Below are 25755 nucleotides of genomic sequence, written 5' to 3'. Positions count from 1 at the left end.
GTACTGGACCTCTAAAAAGTTGGATAAATAATACTTTCCTCTGGATATATATTTTAAAAAAGCCAAAAATGTTGATCAGTTGAAGGACCAAACGCACAGACAATTAAACATGTTTAATTAACTAATTAGACTCAGCTGCTATCGCATTGGTACCTTTGGGAGAGCCACCTCTTAAGTAGACCAGAACTGTGAACACTTGTTCTATGGTAAACGGCCTTATATTCTTTACCCACCAGCTTTGGCGCTCCCTATGGGCACTGCTTGGTGACATTACGCTCTAGGCATATCTGATATTGACACTTGAGGGCGCTGTTGTCAAAAGAAACTCACGTGCCGCGTTTTGAGAGAGCGGGAACAGTGTCGACTGTGAGCATAGCCTGCTCTGTACCAAGAAGTCTGGACCTAAAATGTAGTTGTGCATTTGCCCTGGAATTGCAGGATTGCTGGTTCAAGTCCTACTCTGACGCTTTCCCTCAATCCCTATATTACATTTATCCTTATTATTGCATGGCCATCTAGTGACTACGTAACGATGTGTCTTATTCTGTTGGTTGCATACCAAGGAACAGTCTGAGCTCTGTTCATAACGCCTTGGTGCCAGACCTACTTGGGGCCAATCAATCTCCGAGTCATAGTCTGTTGATAAATATAGCACTGCTCTGGGAGACACTGATGTTCACAACGCAAATGTATGATGTCTGACCATCTGGCAAGGGTTTGGATAGTCACAGCAAAATCAGTGGTTTAGACTATAAATTGTGGGAAAGACAGTGGCATTTTCCAAATGTAGGGAGCGGTGAGAGTTTGGAGAAAACAATCCACGTGTGGTGTATTCATTACGTCTCGCAAATGAAACCGTTGACCGTTATAGGACCAAACGGAAGCAAACAGAGCAGAACAGAAACAGGGACGGTTTTACCTGAATTTAGCCAATATAAACTCTCGTTTTCGTTGCAAAACGTTTTCCGTTTGTATTAGACGGTTTCTGTTGCAATATATATATATATGTTTGGAGTAAATGGTTTCTGTTGCAATTACGTTCTACAACAGACGAAACGTTTTGCAACAGAATTGGCGTAATGATTACACGCATGATTTTGTGCGTTCTATGAGCGGTGACGACACAAGTACGTCACTTTCTACCCAATGATGGCGACTGAACGATTTTACAGCACAAGAGGCTAGACCCGTGTTATCACAAAAACAATATTGTCAAAGTAACAACTAAAGGCGAAATAAGAGTGTATTATAGTGACAATATAGTTAAGATAAAGGCGGAGAGGAGCATCATCTTGCAGTTATGTTTCGGGGTTGTCCCGCCAACGTTCTCCGACCATAATGTGAGACGGAGAAAAAGGGGATCTTGGACCGAGCAGCACAGTCATAATCTGGATGACAAACATTGCTCAGTGGTGATTCTGTCACATCATCCACGCTGGCTTTATTTAAAAAAGCTAGCTGTATGATATCCATTCACCGCAAAGAAAGTCATCTGACAGCTAGTATTTCATCGTCGAAACCCCGGGAGGGGAACCGCTGAGGAAGGATGAAATTCACGGAGCACCTTTCGGCGCACATCACTCCTGAATGGAGAAAACAATACATCCAGTATGAGGTAAATAGCTAGCTAGCTAACGTTAGCGGTATTGCTTGTTGGCTTGCGCAGCTAGCTAAATTATGCTAGCTACAGTAGGTGCCCAAAAGGGGGTTTTCTTAACGGAGCTTCGTTTTTTTATAGCCAACCCAACTAGTAATATCGGGTTAGCTTGCTAAATTATCTCGGTAACCACCTCGCCAGAATCGAAAATAGTTTCGGCTGAACCCTTTCCGACTAAACTCAACTCCACGATTTACGAAATACGACTGATTTCAGCACCCAAAGAACAGCCTGCAATTACACAGAACAATCTCGTTTGTAATTGCAGGCTATTTCGGTGCTGAAATCAGCAGTTTTGGATAAGAACTTAATTTACTGAGACATCGGAGCTCCAGTCCGCCCACACTAAATTAGTCGCCGCTCAACTCCATCGTAAATCGTGGTGTTGAGTTTAATCGGCTAGGATTAGAGACTTCAGACGTTCAGGTTTCTGCGTTAGTCTAGACCAGAGTGACCAGTTAAATTGTGTTTGAGAGCATTTTTAAACCCTCTAAATGGTTAAGAAATAATGTCATTGTTGCAATAGTTGGTGAGTGGGCAACATGTACTATAATCTTAACTGCAAATATGTAACTTTTTGGGCAACCGACGAAATTCACAGAAATGTGAATTATAAATGTAATTCTTATTGAACGCAAATCTAAGAAGCGGTAGATGTGCGCTATTTATTTCTATGCTTCCCTTCTTAAATTTCGTTATAGCATCTTTTACTTTCGGTTTTGTACACCAGCTTCAAACAGCGGAAATTGAAAATATATTTCACAGGGTTTAGATCAGGGATCATCAACTAGAATCAGCCGTGGGCCAATTTGTTATTCAGCGGATGGTAGGGGGGCCAGAACATAATCATTATTTTTTGTTGTTGACTAAAACATAATTGTTTCAAACCTTGATTACATTTGGTAACATTGTCCTGCATAGGGTGCCGTCTTTCGGATGGGATGTTAAAACGGGTGTCCTGACTCTCTGTGGTCAATCAAAATCCCATGGCGCTTATTGTAAGAGTAGGTGTGTTCACCCCTGTGTCATGGCTAAATTCCCAACCTGGTCACATTCTGTCATGGCCACCTAATCATCCCCCTCATTCCTAATTGGCATATATCACTCCTCACCTCTCCACCTGGTAGCTGATGTGTGTGTGGTGGGAGTTCTGGCACAAAAATAGTCGCCGTGCATCACTGAGGTGGGTGCTACATATTGATGGTGGATGAGGTCAGAACGTAAAGCACTTTGAGCACCGTCAGTTAGTAGAAAAGTGCTATATAAATCCAATCTATTATTTGTTTACAATCACCAATGTCTTATGCGTGGGAATACTTGGGAACAGTTTTGTCAAATTTAAAATAGTTGATTTCCTGGTGTTTTTACAGTTCATGTCCAACAATAAAAATGCAAAAAAAAAAACATGTATTTGTCACACTGAACACATGTTTAGCAGATGTAGCGAACTCGTGGCTTGGGGAACCCGGGTTTAGATTGCTTGTTTTGTCACATAAACTGAAATTAGGCGAACTATTCAAATTTTAACAACCAGGGAATGGCAGATTGATTTCTGCATATTGCACCTTTTTAAATTGACAAGTTGAATTACTTTGCCATATTAAATTATTGTATGTTGCATTAACTTCGCTAATGTGGACAGGTTGTGTTACTACCTTACACAAGCTTGCGTTTTCACCCCATAAAATTGATTTGAATTACATATCCTTTTTTTATTTTTTATTTTTACCTCCGATTGGTGTAAAAGTTAGTCATCACAATGACATGATTGATTGCTTAAAACAGATCAATATCTTTGGTTTTGCACCATTGATTTTGTCACATGCTGGTATGCACAGAACTGAGATTGAGGAATTAACCTCTGAAACGTTAAAACTATTTGTAATTGAAAATATAATCTACGTAATCTCCCAAGTAATTATTTATCATGAGTGCAATAAACAATAACTAGTAATGCTGCATACTGCAAGAAAGGTTCAAATCTTACCTTTCTGGTTAAAACTGATAAATTGCTGAGGATACAAGCTCAAGTACACTACAAATATTTGATGTATTTCCTATTCAACAAAACTGTATGAATAAGGCTTAAAATTAATAATATTTTAAAAAAAGTATAATCAATTTATGAAACGACTAACTATAAGATTTCGGAAAGTATTCAGACTAGAGGTTGACCGATTATGATTTTTCAACGCCGATACCGATTATTGGAGGGCCAAAAAAAGGCCGATACCCATTAATCGGCCAATTTTTAATTAAAAAAAAATTGTAATAATGACAATTACAACAATACTGAATGAACACTTATTTTAACTTAATATAATACATCAGTAAAATCAATTTAGCCTCAAATAAATAATGAAACATTTTAATGCAAAAACAAAGTGTTGGAGAAGAAAGTAAGAGCACATATTGCAATGTAAGAAAGCTAACGTTTAAGTTCCTTGCTCAGAACATGAGAACATATGAAAGCTGGTGGTTCCTTTTTACATGAGTCTTCAATATTCCCAGGTAAGAAGTTTTAGGTTGTACTTATTATAGAAATTATAGGACTATTTCCCTCTATACCATTTGTATTTCATTAACATTTGACTATAGGTGTTCTTATAGGCACTTTAGTATTGCCAGTGTAACACTATAGCTTCCGTCCCTCTCCTCGCTCCTCTCTGGCCACCATCAAAGCAGCGTTACCCATGCAGAGCAAGGGGAACAACTACTAGAAGGCTCAGAGCGAGTGACGTTTGTAACGCTATTAGTGCGCGCTAACTAGCTAGCCATTTCACTTCGGTTACACCAGCCTCATCTCAGGAGTTGATAGGCTTGAAGTTATAAACAGCACAATGCTTGATGCACAACGAAGAGCTGCTGGCAAAACTCACGAAAGTGCTGTTTAAATGAATGTTTACGCGCCTGCTTCTGCCTACCACCGCTCAGTCAGATACTTAGATACTTGTATGCTTGTATGCTCAGTCACATTATATACAACGCAGGACACACTAGATAATATCTAGTAATATCACCTAGTGATTATGATTGATTGTTTTTTTATAAGGTAAGTTTAATGCTCGCTAGCAACTTACCTTGGCTTACTCCTTGTGGAGTGCAACTAGAAAGAGGCAGGTTGTTATTGCGTTGGACTAGTTAACTGTAAGGTTGCAAGATTGGATGCCCCGAGCTGACAAGGTGAAAATCTGTCGTTCTGCCCCTGAACGAGGCAGTTAACCCACCGTTCCTAGGCCGTCATTGAAAATAAGAATGTGTTCTTAATTAACTGACATGCCTAGTTAAATAAAGGAATAAAAAAATATATAAAAAAATCAGCACCCAAAAATACAGATTCCCCATTGTTATGAAAACTTGAAATCGGCCCTAATTAATCGGCCATTCCGATTAATCGGTCGACCTCTAATTCAGACCCCTTGACTTTTTCCCACATTTTGTTTTTACGTTAGTCTTATTCTGGCTGAACCCTACATCACAGCTACTAACAAACTCTGTGCCTCTGTTCAATGGGGATGATTGAGAAGACCTGCAATCTATGGAACCGGTGTGGACTGCAGCAACATACTGTAGCTCTTCAATGAGCACCTGCATTTGGAGGTGACGACGGCTGCAGTCCTCAGTCAGACTGAGCCACAGCTGCTTCCAGTTCTAATCTACGCATTGCTGCTTCTTGCACTGATTCTTTAAAATAAAACATCTCTGTAAAGGGTCAGCTTGCCCTCCCACAGTCTGCTGGACAGTGTGTGAACAAAATGGGTCCAGACCAGTGGTCCCTTAAGCATTTCTTTGTTATGAAATAAGCATACACACCAAATAGATTTATGGCATATTGATCCATGCAGGTGTGCTGGCCGGCATTCTTAAAAATGTATGAAATATGGTCTAGTTATGTGTCCACCACACCCAGCCCCTCCCTCAGAAAGTAGCACTCTCCATCTGCAGTACATATAATTTAATCATCTAACATCAGTGCTGCGGAGGTTTCCATCGTGGGATTAGCCTACCGATTAGAGATTGGCAGGGCTGGAACAGACACTGAATGATGTCTCTGGCTATTGCTGGGGTCAGTTCTTTACACAATGATGACACAATTTGTCTTTTCAGACTCCCTCCCGGCTGTTGGCTAGAGTTGCACAACACATAGGGACGAATTATCACTTGTGTCGTGGTTTTCAGAAGTGTATTCTGAGAATCTGCCTATTTATGAGAACCTGTTTGTTAGATTCTGCCTTACTGTGTGTGTGTGTGGTTTGTTTGAGTGTGAACACACACAGACACACATATGCATGTGCAGCTCTGAGAATATAGGTATTGTATTTGTTCACTGATCTCTCTCTCTCTCAGGGCAAGAGGGAAGCTGACCTCTGCACTCACCATTCTGTATGAGCAGAGCACTGTACTGCCTCTGAATTAGATTCAGCAGGGAAACGGGCTGAGGCTTAAAGCCGATTTATACCTGAAATGTGGTCGGAGGTTCTGTATGAAGAATGTGACGCAATTGCGGAGCCTCCGGTAGCACGCAGAGTCCAAAAGGAGCTCTGTACCGCATGGCCGCGCGCCGCCCAAATTTTGTAACAACGTGGAGGGTTACATATAGCTCTGCATTGACATGATTGGTTGATGGTAGGTGAGGGCGGGAGGTCCTGTATAAGCAAACTCACTTCCTTGACTACTTCCTTCACAACAGCTCTGCGCTGCTCTGCGAAGCGCAAGAAGTATGAACGCCCGGACCTCTGTAGAGGCCGTGTCACCGTAGAATGCAGACGTCAGATTGACCCTGTGTGACTGTGTGCGCATTCATGTGTTTGCGTGCCATATTCATGTCTGTCTGTATTCATGTGTGTGTGTGTGACTGTGGTTACGGTTGTCATTGAGAATAACAACCAGTGCCAGTCTTAGTGCTGTCTGTGTGACCTCTGTTGTTGTCTACACTGCTGTATCTTTCGCTCTTGTGGAACGCTGGTGTCAGCTGATTTTTCTGGCTGCTGGCTGTCACCTGATGCGCCGAACCAATTAAAGTCACAGTTTATGATTATCGCTGTTGTCATTGCAGAAAGCAAGGGTGGGTCGTATTCATTAGGGCTAAACGGTTTGCAACGGAAAACAAAAACAAGTTTCTTATTTGAACCGTTCAGGTAGTCCCTTCCTTTTTCAGTCAGTTTTTTTCTGTTCGATGAATATGACCCTGATTATGGTTTACAATCTCACATTTGAGATGCAGTGGCTAACTCACCAGTAGTTAATAGCTTAGGCAGACGAATGCAGTGGGGTTGCAGACAGAGTCAGCGGTCAGTTGTAGTCAGAAGTCCCTCAACTTGACTGTTCATTCTAACCAGGCTCTGTCTCCTAGACTCCTCCTGGTGTAGCCAAATACACACACACCTCCACAGTCCACAATGCTTTGATTTTGGCTGGCCTTGTGTTGTTGTTTGGCCTGTAATACGGTCCATGCTGTGTGAGTACAGCCACATGCAAAGATACCACAGACCTGTGAAAGGCCAACAGGAGTACAGCGTCAGAGAATAGGGAGGATGGAGGGAGGTTGGGCTAAAGGGATAATCGCCTGCCTGTAGTGTTCTGCTTTCTTTAAGAAACTTACGCTTTAGCACCCGCTGATACACTTACTGCACAGACACAGGCTCAAGCAGGGGCAGTTGCCCTCTCTGTCACGTACACACTAGTAGCACGGCGCCCTGTCTTTTTAAGGCTACATGCTGAGCGTCGCATGACAGTTGGTGAGCTTTGTAAGCAGACCACGTCATGCCATCGCTGCCTCTGTTGCTGTTATCATCCCTACCATCTGTGCCACAAACAATTAGCTGCTCAGTCAAAATCTATCTGTTCCTCACAGTCACCATTTTAAAATCGAACAACCCTATGGAAACACTGGACTGCTAGTATGAAAGTAGTACAAAACAAAGGTAGAAAACGTCATGTGAAAAAGAGGAAGACACTTTCTCACGGTAAAGCCTAGGAGCTAAATGTCCCCGTGGTTTTACTTACTAGCAATGATTTTACCACAAAGGGGTCATCTTCAGACCTTCCCGTGTGGTCAAAATGAATGTTTCTAATAAAACTACTGGAGCGTTCAACGGTGGACTGTTCCATTTGATATTAGCTCTCGCTCTCACAGGGACAGTCCTGTGGCCGTCTTCGTGGGGTGCAGAGCAGGGACCAGGCTCACGGCGGGGTCATATCACTGTCCTCAACTGGCTCAGCTACAGGGCAGAGTAAGAAAGACACCGGGTCGCGTTCCAGCCCGCCGCACTGTGCAAAAATGATCAGATCTCACAATGCCTTGAAGCGTTTTACATCTTCGGAACCACATTAATATGATGTAGGCTGGCAGTCTGATGATACGTACGGTCCGACTGTGTGGAGACGGGCTGGAACGCAACGAACCCCTCGCAGACGACCACAGCTAAGATGGAGGACTACACAGATGGGGCCCCTAGTCTTTTGGTTCTCACACCGTCTCGCTATTGACTGTTTCTGAGATTCTATCTGATCTAGCCAAGTTCTAAGAGAATAGGTATAAACTAGTGCAAGTCCTTTTTATCATCCACCTAGGTAGGGTAGACTCTAAAGGACACAATTTCTAATCGTGTCTAAAGGCTTGGCTTAAGGCAGCGAAAGCTGACCCCAGGCTATTTGGCTAGGAGTAGCATTTATCTGGACACTTTTTAAAAAGCATGTATTGGACTGAGGAACTGAGGATGCTTGTTATTGTAGCCTGATGGTGAAGCTGTTGTTCCAATGAGTCACATGATGAGAGAAAAAAAAAACAAGCATGTGAGAATGGATCTGCTTACATCATTGTTGTTGGGAACAGTGGGGGTTGGCAGTGTTGGACACACACACACACACACACACACACACACAAGTTGGATAAGGTGACAGTATGGAACCCTGATAAAGAACCAGCAAACACTGAATGATTGGGAATGATTGATTTGTGATTCCCACTGTAAGATAATACACACACAGAAACTCCAAACACTCCCACACAACACAAGTATGCCAACGAACCCAAAGCGCAATGACTGATCCCAGGTCATGCACAAACAGCACCACGTGCTCATCATCCACCATGGGCAGAAATAAAACAGGCAAGAGTTTGAAACTCCTGTTTGCACTTGTCCACTTCGGTACAACAACCAATAGGTTGTCTTCCAGTGAACTAGACTTCTTTCACAATCCTTTGTCCATTTGTTCTCTTCATTCGCTGCTCTTGTTTGTAAATCTACTGAATCCACTCATTCAGCAGAGCATGAGTGACCTTGACCATGCGGCTCTATTGGCACCGAGGACTTGTATTGTCGTCTGTCTCACTGGCCTCTCCACAATAACGAGGGGCTTCTTGTTCTCTGCACTCTGGGACACACACACGCACAGATGTAGAAAGACTGCAGTAGCTATCTGCTGCTGACTCTGTCTATTCTGAACCCATTGTCTGGACTCTGGCTAGGGGGCTAGGGCTTCGAAAAAGCACCTTCTGTTCTGTGTGATTGGCTCCGTGATGCACCAGAATAACCTTGACTGTTTCCTTTGTCATCCTGATGCCAAGGAAAGCTGGGACAGAACACTTCCCCTTTTTCACCTTTCTTCTCTATTGTTAGATTTGCATGACCCGTTTTTATCACACAGCTCGGCTGCTTCCGCTGGCTGGCTGGTTGGTTGTACTGTCTCTGGCCTCTCTCTCTGGTCTCCGTCTGTCTACCTCTGTGCCTGCCTGCTTACTTGCTCCTGGGCAGAAATTCTCTGGCTGTTTTTAGCTAGTCAGCGGTGGAATAATCTGGTTGCCCATGTTAAGGAGTGTCAGCGTCATGAGTCATACTCTACAGCACATCACAGGGCTCTACGCTGAGCTTTTTTACAAGGAGGACGTGTGCGCCTAAGTAACAAAACAAAAAAATGTAGGTGGACACAGACATTGAGGAGAATGAAAAGTATGAGGTAATAATACTTCATATTTCTAGGTGCGCTGGTGCTCCTAAATAAAAGATTCTGGGTCGCACAGCAAAACATTTAGGTGCATATGCGAGTAAAATAGTCACACTGTATCATGTGCTGTTATAACACATTGTGCTGTAGGCTTACATGTGTGCACCTAAAGTGCATCATTTAAAGGGTTTACATGTTGAAACATAAGTCATGTCGCCTCAAACAAAATGTCTGCAGTGCATTAGGCCTTTTTATGTGTCATCCGATTAGTTAGGTTAGTGATTATTATTTTATTTACCCCTTTCTTGATTTTATATTTCTGCTCTGCAGGCTTTCAAGGATATGCTGTATTCTGCCCAGGACCAGGCACCCTCTATCGAAGGTAAAATAAGCTGTGTGTGTGTGTGTGTGTGTGTGTGTGTGTGTGTGTGTGTGTGTGTGTGTGTGTGTGTACAGTGTACGTGCATATTGCACACTATTAGGGCCCAACCCTGACCCCCACGTCCCCCCCAACACACCACTATTAGGTAGCCCATGGCCTTTCAGTATCAAACTGCTGCAGATGTCAATGCATGAACAAAGTCAATCACCTGCATTTGATGGACCAAGAGAGAAAAGCGCTGGGCAAAGTGGAAAATGGAGAGAAGGAAAGACAGCAGAGGAAGAGTGTTGAGCCAGGGAGAGTGTTGAGCCAGGGAGAGTGTTGAGCCAGGGAGAGTGTTGAGCCAGGGAGAGTGTTGAGCCAGGGAGAGGGAGAGTGTTGAGCCAGGGAGAGGAAGAGTGTTGAGCCAGGGAGAGTGTTGAGCCAGGGAGAGGGAGAGTGTTGAGCCAGGGAGAGGAAGAGTGTTGAGGAAGAAAAGTGCACAATAAGCAAACTTCATCCCTCAAATACCCCTCTTTCTTTAAACAAAGTTTCTGTCCATCAGTCTTTGGTCTAACAGCAAGGAGAATGACAGAATGCTTTGCTCCTTTTTCTATTGTCGCTGGCGTAATCATAGCTGTCCTCAGTTTATTGGACGGCTAATCCATTTCTACAGCGTGATTCTCAGTGCAACGCCTCATGGTCCTTTGTTAAGAGTTCCCTGTGGTGCCTGCATGGCATTGTGAGCTTGAAGACTTAATCCAGCTTGTTACATTTGACCAGGCCACAGAGGCTACTTTGTTCCACTCGCCTGTCAACACCTTTTGTAGGAGCCTGAGGTCTGTAACACAGTCAAAGCTGGAGGGAACTGCAGTACACACATGTAGGTGGAGGATTGTATAGTGTAGCTGATTAGGGTGAAAAGAGTTGGTATCGATCAACCCTGAGATGTGCCTGAAGTTAGAGGCATTAGGCGAGTCAAAGCTTGAGGGGACCCTTCTTTCAAGGGATAGAAATGGTTTGCTATCAGAACGCGTGCATGTCTGTGTGTTAGACCTGGGTTCAAATACAATTTGAAATCATTTCAAATACTTTAACCACCTACCGTAGGATTAAAATTGATTTAATTGTAATTTTTTAAATCAATGTTCTACACAAAATACTCTGGAATAATAACTAACTCCTATAGGTCTAAGCCCTTGGTTTGCGATATCTACTAAGCGAACATAAATTTTAAAATGGTCATACCATGGATCATTTAGCAATTTGATTTTGAATTTTAGGAACCGTGTAGGTATATTTAAGCAATCGGGCACGAGGAGGTGTGGTACATGGCCAATATACCACTGTTAAGTCTTGTTCTTATGGACGACGCAACGCGGAGTGCCTGGACACAGCCCTTAGCCGTGGTATATTGGCCATATACTGCAACCCCCCCTAGGAGCCTTATTGCTATTATAAACTGGTTACCAATGTGTTGTCATACCTGTGGTATACAGTCTGATATACCATGGCTTTCAGCCAATCAGATTTCAGGGCTCAAACCACCCAGTTTATAATAAAATGTATATATTTTTTATATTGATTTTGGCCTTTACTGCTATAGCCCATAGAAACGCATTCAATAACACATTCATAAAATGGCAAAACAGAGTAAAAAAATGAATCCTAAGGAATAAGATTGACGTGTCCGTCCTATATTTAGGCGATATAAGTACATTTAGGATTTATTTGTTAGACCCATATTTAGTCACTTTGGTTATGGCACTGTTGCACCCTATTCACGTTGTGTGATCTTTTTTTATTTTTATAAGGCCCGGCACTGGGTTAGCTTCCTGGCAACTCCCCTAAAGCTTGTGTGCGTCAGAGCTAAACGTCCGTGAGAGTCTTACCTGTCCGTGTTGTTGACTTATTCCTTTTGTAGCTCAAACGGTTCAGTCTGGACAGTCGGTTTTGTGAGAAGACATCTTGGAAATTAGGACCTGGGCGTCAATGTTCAGATGACTGCCGTAAAGCCTGTGGATGTCGTAGAGCAACAAAAACCAACCCCTCCGTGAGCGTGTCCTTTCACACGCCCCATGTTATGGAATTGGCGCAAGCTTTATAACAATCGGCAGAACGAGAGGATTGAGCTGTCGCCACTTATGGGTTTTGACTTATATACTTGAAATATTGTTAATAATCAGGTATCCTATGGAAAAGGAGAATTGGCCACAGTCTGGTTGTTACACCACAAGTTATTGGTTATGTATATGGTGGAGTCAATTAAGGTTGGTTATGAGCCAGGGGCTTGGAATGTTACTGTGTGAGGGAAAGGCAATCACATGCTTGCGGTTACTGATAGTGTGGAGAGCTGCGGATTAGTGAGGAGTGGGGGCTGAGGTCAGGTCAGGTCATATGACGGGAGAAAGAAGGAACAGTTTATTAGCCGCATCACTTAGCTTCCTGCCTAGCAATAAAGATGTAATGTTTAGAGGGAAGGAGGAGACTTCACCTAAATTGGGGGATATATACTTGTGCTGGTGGGAACATGTCTTTGTCTGTTCAGCTGTCTGAGCCAGTGGGTGAATACACTTGATTTGAGCTTTCATAGTTGTCCGCCAGGTTCTAAATAACAGGGTAAAATGAACACCACTTAAAGAAACTACGTCTCTAGCATAAAACACACCGGGCTATTCAATATTCAAAGTGACGTCACGTCAAATTACCCTAGGGGTGTTTTAACGGGTAAGTCTCCCCTTTTGCGCAAGGGGAGTGTACAATATTTTGCCATTATCCTTTTTAAAGCTCTTCAAGCTCTGTCTAATCGGTTGTTGATCATTGCTAGACAGCCATTTTCAAGTCTTGCCATAGATTTTCAAGTTGGTTTACATTTAAGTCATTTAGTCATTTAAGTCAAAACTGTAACTAGGAACATTCAGTCTGCTTTTCAACAGACACTGGGAGACAGCAGGACAATAACCTAAAACACCAGGCCAAATCTACACTGGAGTGGCTTACCAAGACAACGTTGAGTCTTGGTAAGCCACTCCAGTGTAGATTTGGCCTGGTGTTTTAGGTTATTGTCCTGCTGTCTCCCAGTGTCTGTTGGAAAGCAGACTGAATCAGGTTGTCCTCAAGGATTGGCTCTATTCAGTTTCTTTTATCCTGAAAAGCTCTCCAGGCCTTATCGATGACAAGCATACCTATAACATGATGCAGCCATCACCATGCTTGAAAATATGAAGTATTTGGAATGTGATGTGTTGGATTTGCCCCAAACGTAATGCTTTGTATTCAGGACAAAGCTGCAGTTTTACTTTAGCGCCTTATTGCAAACAGGATGCATGTTTTGGAATATTTTAGGTTAGTACTATTGTGGAGTAACTACAATGTTGTTGATCCATCCCCAGTTTTCTCCCGTCACAGCTTTTTTTTTTTTTACCTTAGAATCCCAGAGCTGACATCTTGCAACCTTTTGGTTACTAGTCCAATGCTCTAACCACTAGGCTACCTGCCGCCCCAGATAAACTCTGTACCTGATTTAAAATCACCATTGGCCTCATGGTGAAATCCCTGAGTGGTTTCCTTCCTCTCCAGCAACTGAGTTAGGAAGACATCTGTATCTTTGTAGTGACTGGGTGTATTGATACACCATCCAAAGCGTAATTAATAACTTCACCATGCTCAAAGGGATGTATAAAAAGGTAGGTGGGTACCATTAGGTAGGTGCCCTTCTTTGCACGGAATTGGAAAACCTCCTTGGTCTTTGTGGTTGAATATGTGCTTAAAAGTCACTACTCGACTGAGGGACCTTACAATTATCTGTATGTGTGGGGTCTAGAGATGGGTTAGTCATTAAAATAAATCATGTTAACCACTAATATTGCACACAGTCCATCCAACCTATTATGTGACTTGTTAAGCATTTTTACTCCTGAACTTTGTTATGGCAAGCCTAAAAGGGTTGAATACTTATTGACTCAAGACATTTCAGCTCTTAATGTTTGATTAATCTGTGAACATTTCTTAAAAACATAATTCCACTTTGACATCATGGGGTATTTTGTAGATCAGTGACACAATCTCATTTCAGGCTGTAACACAACAACATGTGGAAAAAGTCAAGGGGGTTGAATACGTTCTGAGGACACTGTATATCCCTGGGTTTCTTCGGCGCAAAAACAAACACGGTGTTCATCTGAGGTCATAGTTCAACATCACTGCCACTGATAGGATTGGAGCGAGCCGATCTCTGGGTCTGTAGGTGCGGTTGCAATGCCTGGACAGTGGACACATGGCCTGGAGTGTTGCCCAAGTTGAAACTCGACTCATCAGTGCGTCGGCAAAAAAGTATTGGGACACTGTTATGCTCCCAGTGTGTTTACTGTAATAGCAATGTAGTAACCAACCGGTGTTACATAACCAAGAAGACACCGCAGTTTCGAACACTGTGAAACTACCCAACCAAGAGTTTTAGATTTTTGTTAATACCTGTAGCTCTTTGTTCAGTAGGCCTACCCTTTCCAAACTCTCAACTGCAGACTGCAGTCGTCTTTGTTTTCATCGCTATGATGCACCGTAGATGCGTTCACCACATGAATTAGGCCGAAAGGCATTGTTTTTTTTTTTCTTCTTCCAATCAACAGATGATAATAGAACGATGAGTGAATGTATTGTTGTGATCGCTGCAGCTGTTTGTCAGTGTGTTGTGTGAGTGTGTCAGAGAGAACGGGAGCGAGGATGCGACCTACCCACGTGTGGTAAATGACAGTTATGAATGGCTGTTTCTTATGAATACGTGTGTGGGTGTGTGTTGATTATCTCGGCTGCTGTTTTTGTGCCATTACGTGTGTGTGCCAGAACTGGGTGTAAATAGCTGTTATTTGCCATGGCAGGCTAACGATAATCACAGGCCCATTTTAGGCTAAATTGAATGTAATTGAAAAGTTAATGATGGTCCTTGAAAACAGCTGAGGTTTGCAGACTTGTGAGGTTGGTTTCGCCCGTTAATTTTCACACACAGACATCATTATGTCACTTCACCAGCACGCTCACAAGTCTGACTTCACTGCCACCACCATCTTACCCACCGTGTCAAAATGGTTTTAAGGGTCTTTTCTCAACCAAAATGGGCCAACAATGTGTGCCTAGTGCTCAGGCTCTCTTGTGATTTGGCAGTGTGTCACCCAGCTGTGTATAGATTGGTTGGTGTGTATCTCCAATCTTGTCAGCCCTCCTCAGGGCCCAGACGGCCTCAGTGACCCAGTTCTGTGGAGGTATATAGAGTTACCCAAACCAGTTATACAGGGGCTGGCTACCAGTACTACAGTGGCTGTTACCATGCGCTGGGGCAGTTGACAACCTTAATCAACCCAGGAGTTCAACTTCTTACACTATAAAACATTATGAACACCATGTTCTTTCCACGACAGACTGACCAGGTGAAAGTTATGATCCCTTATTGATGTCACTTGTTGAATCCACTTCAATCAGTCTAGATGAAGGGGGGAGACAGGTGAAATAAGAGTTTTTAAGCCTTGAGACATTGATTGCTTATGTTTGCCATTCAGAGGGTGAATGTGCAAGACAAAATATTGAAGTGCCTTTGAACGGGGTATGGTAGTAGGTGCCAGGCGCACCAGTTTGTGTCAAGAACTGCAACGCTGCTGGGTTTTTCCCACACTTAACAGTTTCCCCGTGTGTATCAAGAATGATCCACTACTCAAAGGACATCGAGACAACTCGACACAACTGTGGGAAGTATTGGAGTCAACATGAGCCAGCGTCCCTGTGGAACGCGTTCACCACCTTGTAGAGTCCATGCCCTGATGAATTGAGGCTGTTCAGAGGGCAAAGGGGGGGAGCAACACAATATTAGGAAGGTGTTCTTAATATTTTGTACACTTTGTGTACATTGAACTTGATTAACATCATGTAATGAACTTCGTCTGTTGTTTGTAGAGAGTCAGACCGAAATGCAGCGTGTAGGTTACTCATGACTTTTAATGAAGAATAATGCGGTACATGAAAACTGAAAATACAAAAACAACAAACGAGTGAAACTAATACAGCCTATCTGGTGACTAACACTAAGACAGGTACAATCACCCACGAAATACAACGCGCACTCAGGCTGCCTAAATATGGTTCCCAATCCGAGACAACGAGAATCAGCTGACTCCAATTAGGAATCGCCTCAGGCAGCCAAGCCTAACTAGACACACCCCTAATAATACACACTCCCAATTAATACAAACCCCAATACGAAATACAACATATAAACCCATGTCACACCCTGGCCTACCCAAACATATAACAAAAACACAAGATACAATGACCAAGGCGTGACACATCACACCAGAGAAGGGTTTTATTGGGTGATACATAGCAGAGGCAGCCTATAGCCTATTGAGGGGTTTATAGCAATTCAATAATATTAAGATCCCGTTGGTATTCAAGCAACATCTTCTGCCCCTTTGTGCAGTTGCTATATATATATATATTATTTTGATGATTGAACTAGAGATGTAATAGGCTAGGAGGATCTGAGAGGAAAGGATTCATCGCCCTAATCGCCTTTTGCCTTAGATGAGAAACGATGATATATATATATATATATAGCAACTGCACAAAGGGGCAGAAGATGTTGCTTGATATATATATATATATATATATATATATATATATATAGCAACTGCACAAAGGGGCAGAAGATGTTGCTTGAATATATATATATATGGCCTAAGACGAAGGAAAAACAAGAAAAGGGACATTGAGGAAAAACTGTCAATTTAGTCCATGATTCAGCCACAGTCAGGATCCCTGTCTGAGATAAAATAGCATATCTTTTTATAAAATGAGCTCTATTTAATCTGCAGACTCACAACAACCCCTCTTGGATAGTCCCCACTCAGATTTGGTCGTCATGTGTCACTGTATATTGAAACTGGAGTCATAACACACACAATAAAGAAATTAAGAAATTAAAATCATGTCATTACCCATCTACGTAAAATGTATTTCTCCCTCAAAACTTTGAACTTGTTTTTGTCATCCGCTAGATTTAGCGAACTGAGACATCACTGAAGCTTAGAGGACAGTAGGGGAAAGCACTGTGAAGATCCTTTCTATAAAAAAATCTCTCAATGTTTACATTTCTCTACGACCTTTTGACTGAAGACACGTGCAAAACATAGAGACCCTGAAAGGCCAGTAAAAGGGATATTTGGAGACTTTCCCGCCAACGGCACTGCCACAGGCTAACATCCTGTTCAGCATACAGTTCTACAGGGAGTGTTCTGAGTTGTATCTTTCAGCTATTATATCCATTCACTCATCCATCATTCTCCCCATCCTCTCTTCCTCCAGTCGATTCAGACTCTAGCGATGACCTCCCTCTCTCTCTCTGAGCATTTTTGTTGTTGTTGCAGACCAGTGCAGGGATTTTTCTGCATAGAAAATCCTTGGACGGGCTGCCCAGGGACCGGACAGAATTCAGATGCTCTGACTGGCTGACCTTATATCTAAGCCCCATTTTGATCCAGATAAAAACCTTCCAGTGATTTATCTTTTGCTGCAAACGTCTGAATGCATGTGTCCTTGCGTGTGTAATGTATTCATGATAGACTCGTTCTGCAGAAAGCGGAAGGATGAGCATTTTTTGTTATGAATCATCGTTTCTCATCTAAGGCAAAAGGCGATTAGGGCGATGAATCCTTTCCTCTCAGATCCTCCTAGCCTATTACATCTCTAGTTCATTTCAGCATCGTTGGTCCTACAAAATATATGAGATTATATACCATAGTTTCAAAAACCGATTTCAGGAATCCAAGTCATCGAGAACGTAATACAGGGGTCACCATTTTCCTTAACTCCAGTGGGGAGCCACAGTGTGTGCCAGTTTCTAATCTATCCAAGCACAAATGCACCTGATAAAAACATACATGGAACCCTACATGAGCACGTAAGAGGAAGGTAGACTTGAAATATCCCTGACACCCACCCAGTCTTTTCCAGACCACAGTCTGGTTGTTCTGACTCAGATAGTGCTCAGACACTGAGTCAGACGCACCTGTCTGGACTACCCATAGCTCTATTGTAAGTGAACCTAATACTGTAACACTGGGAATTACTCGGAACCAACCTGCTGCCCTCTCGCCAACGGTTCCTCCTGCTGGCCTTCTGAGGTATTACAGGAGTGTGGCAGCACTGTATCGAGGCACATACTAAACTTTAAATTACTTTAGACCAGGGACCCCCCCCCTCAGTCAAACCGGCAGCCCAGGGAGCCCCATCATACATTAGCAGAAAATACAGATTAACATGTCTTATCATCAGGTGAATGAAAAATGGCAAGGAGAAGGAATTTTCATTTAAAAAAATGAATAGCTTTGGTAGATCGTTTTTCATTATTTTGACCTCCCCACAATGTTGTTGAAGTAGAAGTGTAAACTCTAACATAGCCTATTAGCTAGAAGGGTAACTCTAAAACACATTTTGGATAAGAGCAGCTGTTTAGCTGGTTAAACAAAGGTTAGTCATGTGATGGCAAATATTAATGTCCAAGTCAAAGTTTACCAGCAGCAATATCACAATAGTAGCCTGTTCGCCTTTTCAGATATTCCAGATAGTGAAATTGGATCGTTCCGTGAATTCGGTGCCTTTTGAGATGTGTGACAGTGAAAAATTTGATTTCACCAAATGTTTACATTCTGTCATTAAGAGCACATGTTCAACTTTAATAAAATACGTGTTCCCATCGAGGTGAAATACTATAAGTACCAAATAAAGTAAGAGGGTTGAAGATTTAACCTTACATCAGCCATAAATCCCCTTGTGACAGGGGAAATGGAAGCTTGTGTGCAACAGGGAGGGGCAGTTGAATGCAAGCTAAACATAAAAAAATGTCTAGTCTGTTTACCTATAGGTCAAATCAGATTTTATTTGTCACATACACATACATGGTTAGCAGATGTTAATGCGAGTGTAGCGAAATGCTTGTGCTTCTAGTTCCGACCATGCAGTAATATCTAACAAGTAATCTAACAATTTCACAACAACTACCTTATACACACAGGTGTAAAGGAATGAATAAGAATATGTACTTAAAAATATATGAATGAGTGCTGGCTGAACAGCATAGGCAAGCTGCAGTAGATGGTATAGAGTACAGTATATACATATGAGATGAGTAATGTAGGGTATGTAAACATTATATAAAGTGGCTAGTGATACATTTATTACATCAATTTTTTTCATTATTAAAGTGGCTAGAGTTGAGTCAGTATGTTGGCAGCAGCCACTCAATGTTAGTGATGGCTGTTTAACAGTCTGATGGCCTTGCGATAGAAACTGTTTTTCAGTCACTCGGTCCCCGCTTTGATGCACCTGTACTGACCTCGCCTTCTGGATGATAATGGGGTGAACAGGCAGTGGCTCGGGTGGTTGTTGTCCTTGATGATCTTTTTAGCCTTCCTGTGACATCTGGTGGTGTAGGTGTCCTGGAGGGCAGGTAGTTTGCCCCCGGTGATGCGTTGTGCAGACCTCACTACCCTCTGGAGAGCCTTACGGTTATGGGCGGAGCAGTTGCCGTACCAGGCAGTGATACCCGACAGGATGCTCTCGATTGTGCATCTGTAAAAGTTTGTGTGTTTTTGGTGACGAGACACATTTTTTTCAGCCTCCTGAGGTTGAAGAGGCGCTGCTGCACCTTCTTCACCATGCTGTCTGTGTGGGTGGACCATTTCTGCTTGTTTGTGATGGGTATGCAGAGGAACTTAAAATTTTCCACCCTCTCCACTACTGTCCCGTCAATGTGGATAGGGGAGTGCTCCTTCTGCTGTTTCCTGAAGTCCACGATCATCTTTGTATTGTTGACATTGAGTGTGAGGTTATTTTTCTGACACCACACTTTAAGGTAACAGGGCAATTTAGTAAATATTTATTCATATAAAACAAAAATATGATTTATTGAATTCTCCATGTGGTTTATATTAAAGGGCACATCATGGAATATAACAGGCTTTTAAAATTCAATATTGGTGCACAATTTATACTTAAAATATCAAAGGGATGCAAAAGACCCTCATTTCCTGGAACCAGCCAATTTACTCAATATTAGGAGTTGAGAAATAAAGTTGACGTCATTAGATAACAGGAGAATATCTTCTTTCTACTGTAGGTATGTCATTCAATACCTCCAGACCCCCGGTTGAATACCCCTGCTTTAGACCAGTGTTCCTAAAAAGCTGATGTGTGCAGGCTTCAGTCTCAATTGTAACACTATTTTAAACACCTGATTCAACTAATCCACAATATGAAGTCGGACGTTTCAGTGCTGAGCTGGGACAAAAGCCTGCACACACTGCAGGGCGTCCAGGAGGACCAGAAGTAAAGACTACATTGTACATGTCCATCATATATTTTCTTCTAGTGTTCGTCTAGTGTTCTACCACTGCTGTGTTCTCTCTGTATGAAAATATTAGCCTTCTGTGAAACTCTCTTCCTTCAAAACATTGCAAAACTGCTTTTCACCTCTACCAAAACATTCTCACCCTCTACTGTGTGTGAACTCTCAAACATGGCCAGCTGTTCTACATTCGAAATGACCTCTGCGGCTCTCAGCATTATGAACGGACTAGAGCTGCTGTCTGTTGTCATAACACTGTCAATGTCATCTCCACCATGTCATGCCACCTGAATGTGCTGAATAAGCTAACTTCGAGAGGTTAAGTAATGACAGCGTAATGTATGTACGGAAACAGTGCTCTCTACGGAGTCTCACAATAACCTACCTACCGTACCATCTCTTAGGACAGCCTCTGCCAATGCAGACTTAGGGTAGGCAAGACACTAATATCATCAAAATCAATATGTCATAACATGTTTTTGGGCTAGTTCATTAGTTCTGACCTGATTTAAGTAGAATCCTGAAAAATAATGTAAAAGGTACAGTTTATATTACTAAAACATAAGTTGAAAATGTATACTGTTGCTGTTTCCTGTTGTCATGGATTTGGAATTATAGCTGTGTCAAAACACTGTTTTTAAATGTCAATTCATAATCAATATGCTGCAATAAGTTGTGATCTGTTGAAGACGAAGACCAAAATTACACACACGTCACACTTGTGTTCAGATTACAAAATTAGTACCTTTTTTAAAAACTGCTCACGCACCAATATTTACCAATCTGTCACTCTAGACTGAAATTGATTAGATTGTTCTACTGTAATCAATAGAGCGTGCAAATGAATCACTCGCATCGATATTGTATTAAAATCAATGGAACTGGGACAGATATAGTTTGCGCTCCTTTTAAAAGAAAAATCACAACAAACTTGGGTATACAACATGTAACTGTCACTAGATGACAACCTGTAGTAGGCTTTTATCAACTCATTTCCTTGTAGGAAAATGTTTATGGTGAATATGGAATAGAAAACGCAACTTTTTGACTGGATAATTTCAACGAATCGCCTCTCCACACGTAGTTCTAAATAGTGACGGGTTGCTTTCGTTTCAGTGACGACTGTCAAATCCGTGTATTAGTTTGTGGCCAGCGACTTTTATACAGAGAGCGCCCCGAATTGTCTGTGCTATTTTAAAGTTTGAAAATGACAATGGCGCTAAGTCCTGCGACGGACAGAATCGACAGTACCTAACCAGATATATTAATCTGATTCAAGCAATCCATTTAGTGTTGGCGTGATGACTATACACTTTTTATAATAACATCTCCAATCTGAGGAAAAACAGATGTTTAATTCCACTACATTTTGTGGTGAAAATGCAAGCTTGTGTAATGTTTTGTCCACCATATGGAAATGAGTGTAATTTAATATAATTCATTATTCCCATATTTTTATTTAACTAGGCAAATCCGTTGAGAACAAATTCCTATTTACAATAACGGCCTAGGAACAGTGGGTTAACTGCCTTGTCCAGGGGCAGAATGACAGATTTTTACCTTGTCAGCTTGGGGATTCGATCTAGCAACCTTTCGGTTACTAGTCCAATGCTCTAACCACTAGGCTACCCTGCCGCCCCAATATATGATGATAGTAAATGTAGCATATTTACACACGTTTACAATAATGACAGCTTGTCTGGAAAAGAGAGAAGATGAATAAACACCTAGTTTTTGCCTTGTGCTTCAAATCTTCTCCTGTCTTTCCAGTCACCGACGAGGACACGGTCAAGAGGTACTACGCCAAGTTTGAGGAGAAGTTCTTTCAGACGTGTGAGAAGGAGCTGGCCAAAATCAACACATTCTACTCTGGTAACTGTGCATGTTGCTCGATTTCATGCACCTGCTATAACCAAACCACTGTTTGTTTCTCTACATAGCTAGTCTATTTCGATGATTGTACAAAAAAAACAACAGCACATTCACATTGCATTACTAGCAAACAGTCACATTCTCCTCCACAGGTCTAGGCCGCTAATAGCCCATCTGGTCAGAAGACAAACATGAATCCCTTAGGGACTGAATCTTCCTGCCAAAGACCAATAGTTAGGCAACAGAGACTGAATCAGACTGCCTCTCTCTTACACAATCTCCCTGTCTCTCTTACTCAATCTCCCTCTGTCTCCCCTTCTTCCCATGACCCTTCCTCCCTCTCTCGTCTATCTCCCGCTCTTCTTTCCTCCCCCCTCTCCCTCTCTCAGAAAAGCTAGCCGAGGCCCAGCGCCGTTTCGCCACACTGCAGAATGAGCTGCAGTCTTCACTGGATGCCCAGCGGGAGAGCAGCATGCAGGGCCTCCGTCGCCGCCGCAAGGCCGTCTTCCACCTGTCCCAGCAGGAGCGCTGCAAACACCGCAACATCAAAGACCTGCAACTGGCCTTCTCAGAGTTCTACCTCAGTCTCATCCTGTTGCAGAACTACCAGGTTAGTAGACACTGCCCCTTAGACACTGCCCCTTAGACACTGCCCCTTAGACACTGCCCCTTAGACACTGCCCCTTAGACACTGCCCCTTAGACACTGCCCCTTAGACACTGCCCCTTAGACACTGCCCCTTAGACACTGCCCCTTAGACACTGCCCCTTAGACACTGCCCCTTAGACACTGCCCCTTAGACACTGCCCCTTAGACACTGCCCCTTAGACACTGCCCCTTAGACACTAGCCCCTTAGACACTGCCCCTTAGACACTGCGCCTTAGACACTGCGCCTTAGACACTGCCCCTTAGACACTGCCCTTTAGACACTGCCCTTTAGACACTGCCCCTTAGACACTGCCCCTTAGACACTGCCCCTTAGACACTGCCCTTTAGACACTGCCCTTTAGACACTGCCCCTTAGACACTGCCCCTTAGACACTAGCCCCTTAGACACTAGCCCCTTAGACACTAGCCCCTTAGACACTGCCCCTTAGACACTGCCCCTTAGACACTGCCCCTTAGACACTGCCCCTTAGACACTGCCCCTTAGACACTGCCCCTTAGACACTGCCCCTTAGACACTGCCCCTTAGACACTGCCCCTTAGACACTGCCCCTTAGACACTGCCCCTTAGACACTGCCCCTTAGACACTGCCCCTTAGACACTGCCCCTTAGACACTGCCCCTTAGACACTGCCCCTTAGACACTGCCCCATCCTGCTGCATAACTACAAAGTTAGACCCTTGGGCGGTATCCAGATTCTCATATTTTAAAACCGTGCTTCACTCATCCTGGAATTTACGGTATTACCGGCATAGCACACAAGGGGGTGCTAAAAACACAAGAAAAGCCCATTGGGCCTCTATTACCAGAATACTAACAAAAGCAGCACAAACTAATAGTGAAATCACATAGACGCTGTTAGCTAAATGCTAACTTGCGAAAACGAACAAACTAATTGCAAAGACGGGCAAATCCAGCCCATAAAGCTATACAAGCATAGCTAGTAGCTACCAAATGTAACTTTCGGTGAGTGTGGACATTTACAAGCGAATGTGAACGAGAGAAGTTGTGCAAATGAGCCAAGTTGTGATGCATGCTTTTCTGAAGGAAGAGCAGCATGTGTACATGGAGCAGAGGGGAGAAGAAGGGAGGAAACAAAAAAAACGCTAGTAGGAAAAGGGAAAAAGGGAAAAAAATGGGGGGAAAAATGGCAGCTGTACAGAACTCATCCAGAGCTCTTTGACTTCTGGCAGAAAGCCATTATAAGATTATTATAACATTTAGTAGTGAATTGAATTGTAACTTCATCACCTCATGTGCGCTGCACAACAGACTCGTCGATAGATAGACTGCTATGGACTCACCAGCTCTCGCTTTCTCCCATTGTGCTATTGACAAACAAACACGTGACTGGCATAACTGTTCTGGGGAACTACAGTAAGCTTCATAATGTAAGATCATGTGAAACCGGTGATCGGAAGAACTCAATCTGCTTTATCTCCTAACGTATTGCACATGTTGACCCCAGGTAATAAAAAGGTAGCTACAAATAGTCCAACATATTGAAAAAACGTCAAAGAAATAGTTTTGACGGTATCGAAAAACAATCCTTTGGCTTTTTCCAAATACCCCCGGTATACAGTATACCAACCAATCCTAAATCAAATCAAATCAAATGTATTTATATAGCCCTTCGTACATCAGCTGATATCTCAAAGTGCTGTACAGAAACCCAGCCTAAAACCCCAAACAGCAAGCAATGCAGGTGTAGAAGCACGGTGGCTAGGAAAAACTCCCTAGAAAGGCCAAAACGTAGGAAGAAACCTAGAGAGGAACCAGGCTATGTGGGGTGGCCAGTCCTCTTCTGGCTGTGCAAATAATAATAAGGCAGAACAGGTGGAGATTATAACAGAACATGGCCAAGATGTTCAAATGTTTTTGGCCAAGATGTCCACCCACTTTGCCAAAGCACAGCCCCCACACCACTAGAGGGATATCTTCAACCACCAACTTACCATCCTGAGACAAGGCTGAGTATAGCCCACAAAGATCTCCGCCATGGCACAAACCAAGGGGGGGCGCCAACCCAGACAGGATGACCACATCAGTGAATCAACCCACTCAGGTGACGCACCCCTTCCAGGGACGGCATGAGAGAGCCCCAGTAAGCCAGTAGACACTACCCCCTAGGCCTAGATACTACCCCCCTATACACTACTTCTGGATACTACCTTAGCCTCATCCTGCTGCAGAACTACCAAGTTAGGTACCAGCTCCTAATCACCAAAGCCTAGACACTACCGCAAACCCTAACCTTGTTGTCCTGTGTCACCTTCTGATCCATTGCAACAAGTTTTCGTCCTAAAAATTCTCCGGGAGACTCCTATTATAATCCAACTGTTTCTCCTTTCCCCAGAATCTGAACTTCACAGGTTTCCGTAAGATCTTGAAGAAGCATGATAAGATCCTGGAGACGTCGCGGGGAGCCGACTGGCGCGTGGCCCACGTGGAGGTGGCCCCCTTCTACACCTGCAAGAAGATTACCCAGCTCATCTCTGAGACTGAGGTACTGGATTGGACAGCCATTTTGTTCCCCCTTCTTATCAATGAATAGCATTGGATAGCAGTAATGTACCATAATAATTTCAGTTTTATTCGCTTATCATCTTGTCCTGAACTTTTAGCTGTGACAATCTCTTCCTTTATCGCTGTGTCTCCACCGCTCTCTCAGGCCTTGGTAACACAAGAGTTGGAGGGAGGAGACAGACAAAGAGCCATGAAGAGACTACGAGTGCCCCCACTGGGTGCTGCACAGCCTGCTCCGGCGTGGACCACCTTTAGGGTCGGCTTGTACTGTGGCGTCTTCCTCGTCCTCATGGTCACCGTCGTCATCACTGGTACGCCCGTCATCCCTCCCTCC

At 43.1% G+C, this 25755-nt stretch overlaps 1 protein-coding gene across 2 annotated transcripts in view; it reads left to right on the top strand.

Annotated features, from left to right (window-relative positions):
- Nucleotides 1–1127: 1127 nt before the first annotated feature.
- LOC118402209 (xenotropic and polytropic retrovirus receptor 1 homolog) overlaps nucleotides 1128–25755 on the top strand; it is a 36222-nt gene continuing 11594 nt past the window's right edge. For both annotated transcript variants that reach the window (XM_035800226.2, XM_052477079.1), the window contains exons 1-6: nucleotides 1128–1615; nucleotides 9935–9986; nucleotides 22126–22227; nucleotides 22617–22837; nucleotides 25252–25401; nucleotides 25567–25732. In XM_035800226.2, the coding sequence (XP_035656119.1) occupies nucleotides 1547–1615; nucleotides 9935–9986; nucleotides 22126–22227; nucleotides 22617–22837; nucleotides 25252–25401; nucleotides 25567–25732 (760 nt within the window). In that variant the 5' untranslated portion in view covers nucleotides 1128–1546. The remainder of the gene's footprint in view (nucleotides 1616–9934; nucleotides 9987–22125; nucleotides 22228–22616; nucleotides 22838–25251; nucleotides 25402–25566; nucleotides 25733–25755) is intronic.

Source organism: Oncorhynchus keta, chromosome 23, assembly GCF_023373465.1.
Source record: "Oncorhynchus keta strain PuntledgeMale-10-30-2019 chromosome 23, Oket_V2, whole genome shotgun sequence".
Classification (NCBI taxonomy): Eukaryota; Metazoa; Chordata; class Actinopteri; order Salmoniformes; family Salmonidae; genus Oncorhynchus; species Oncorhynchus keta.
Note: the sequence above shows the minus strand (reverse complement) of the source record. Positions and strands in the feature narration are given on the sequence as shown.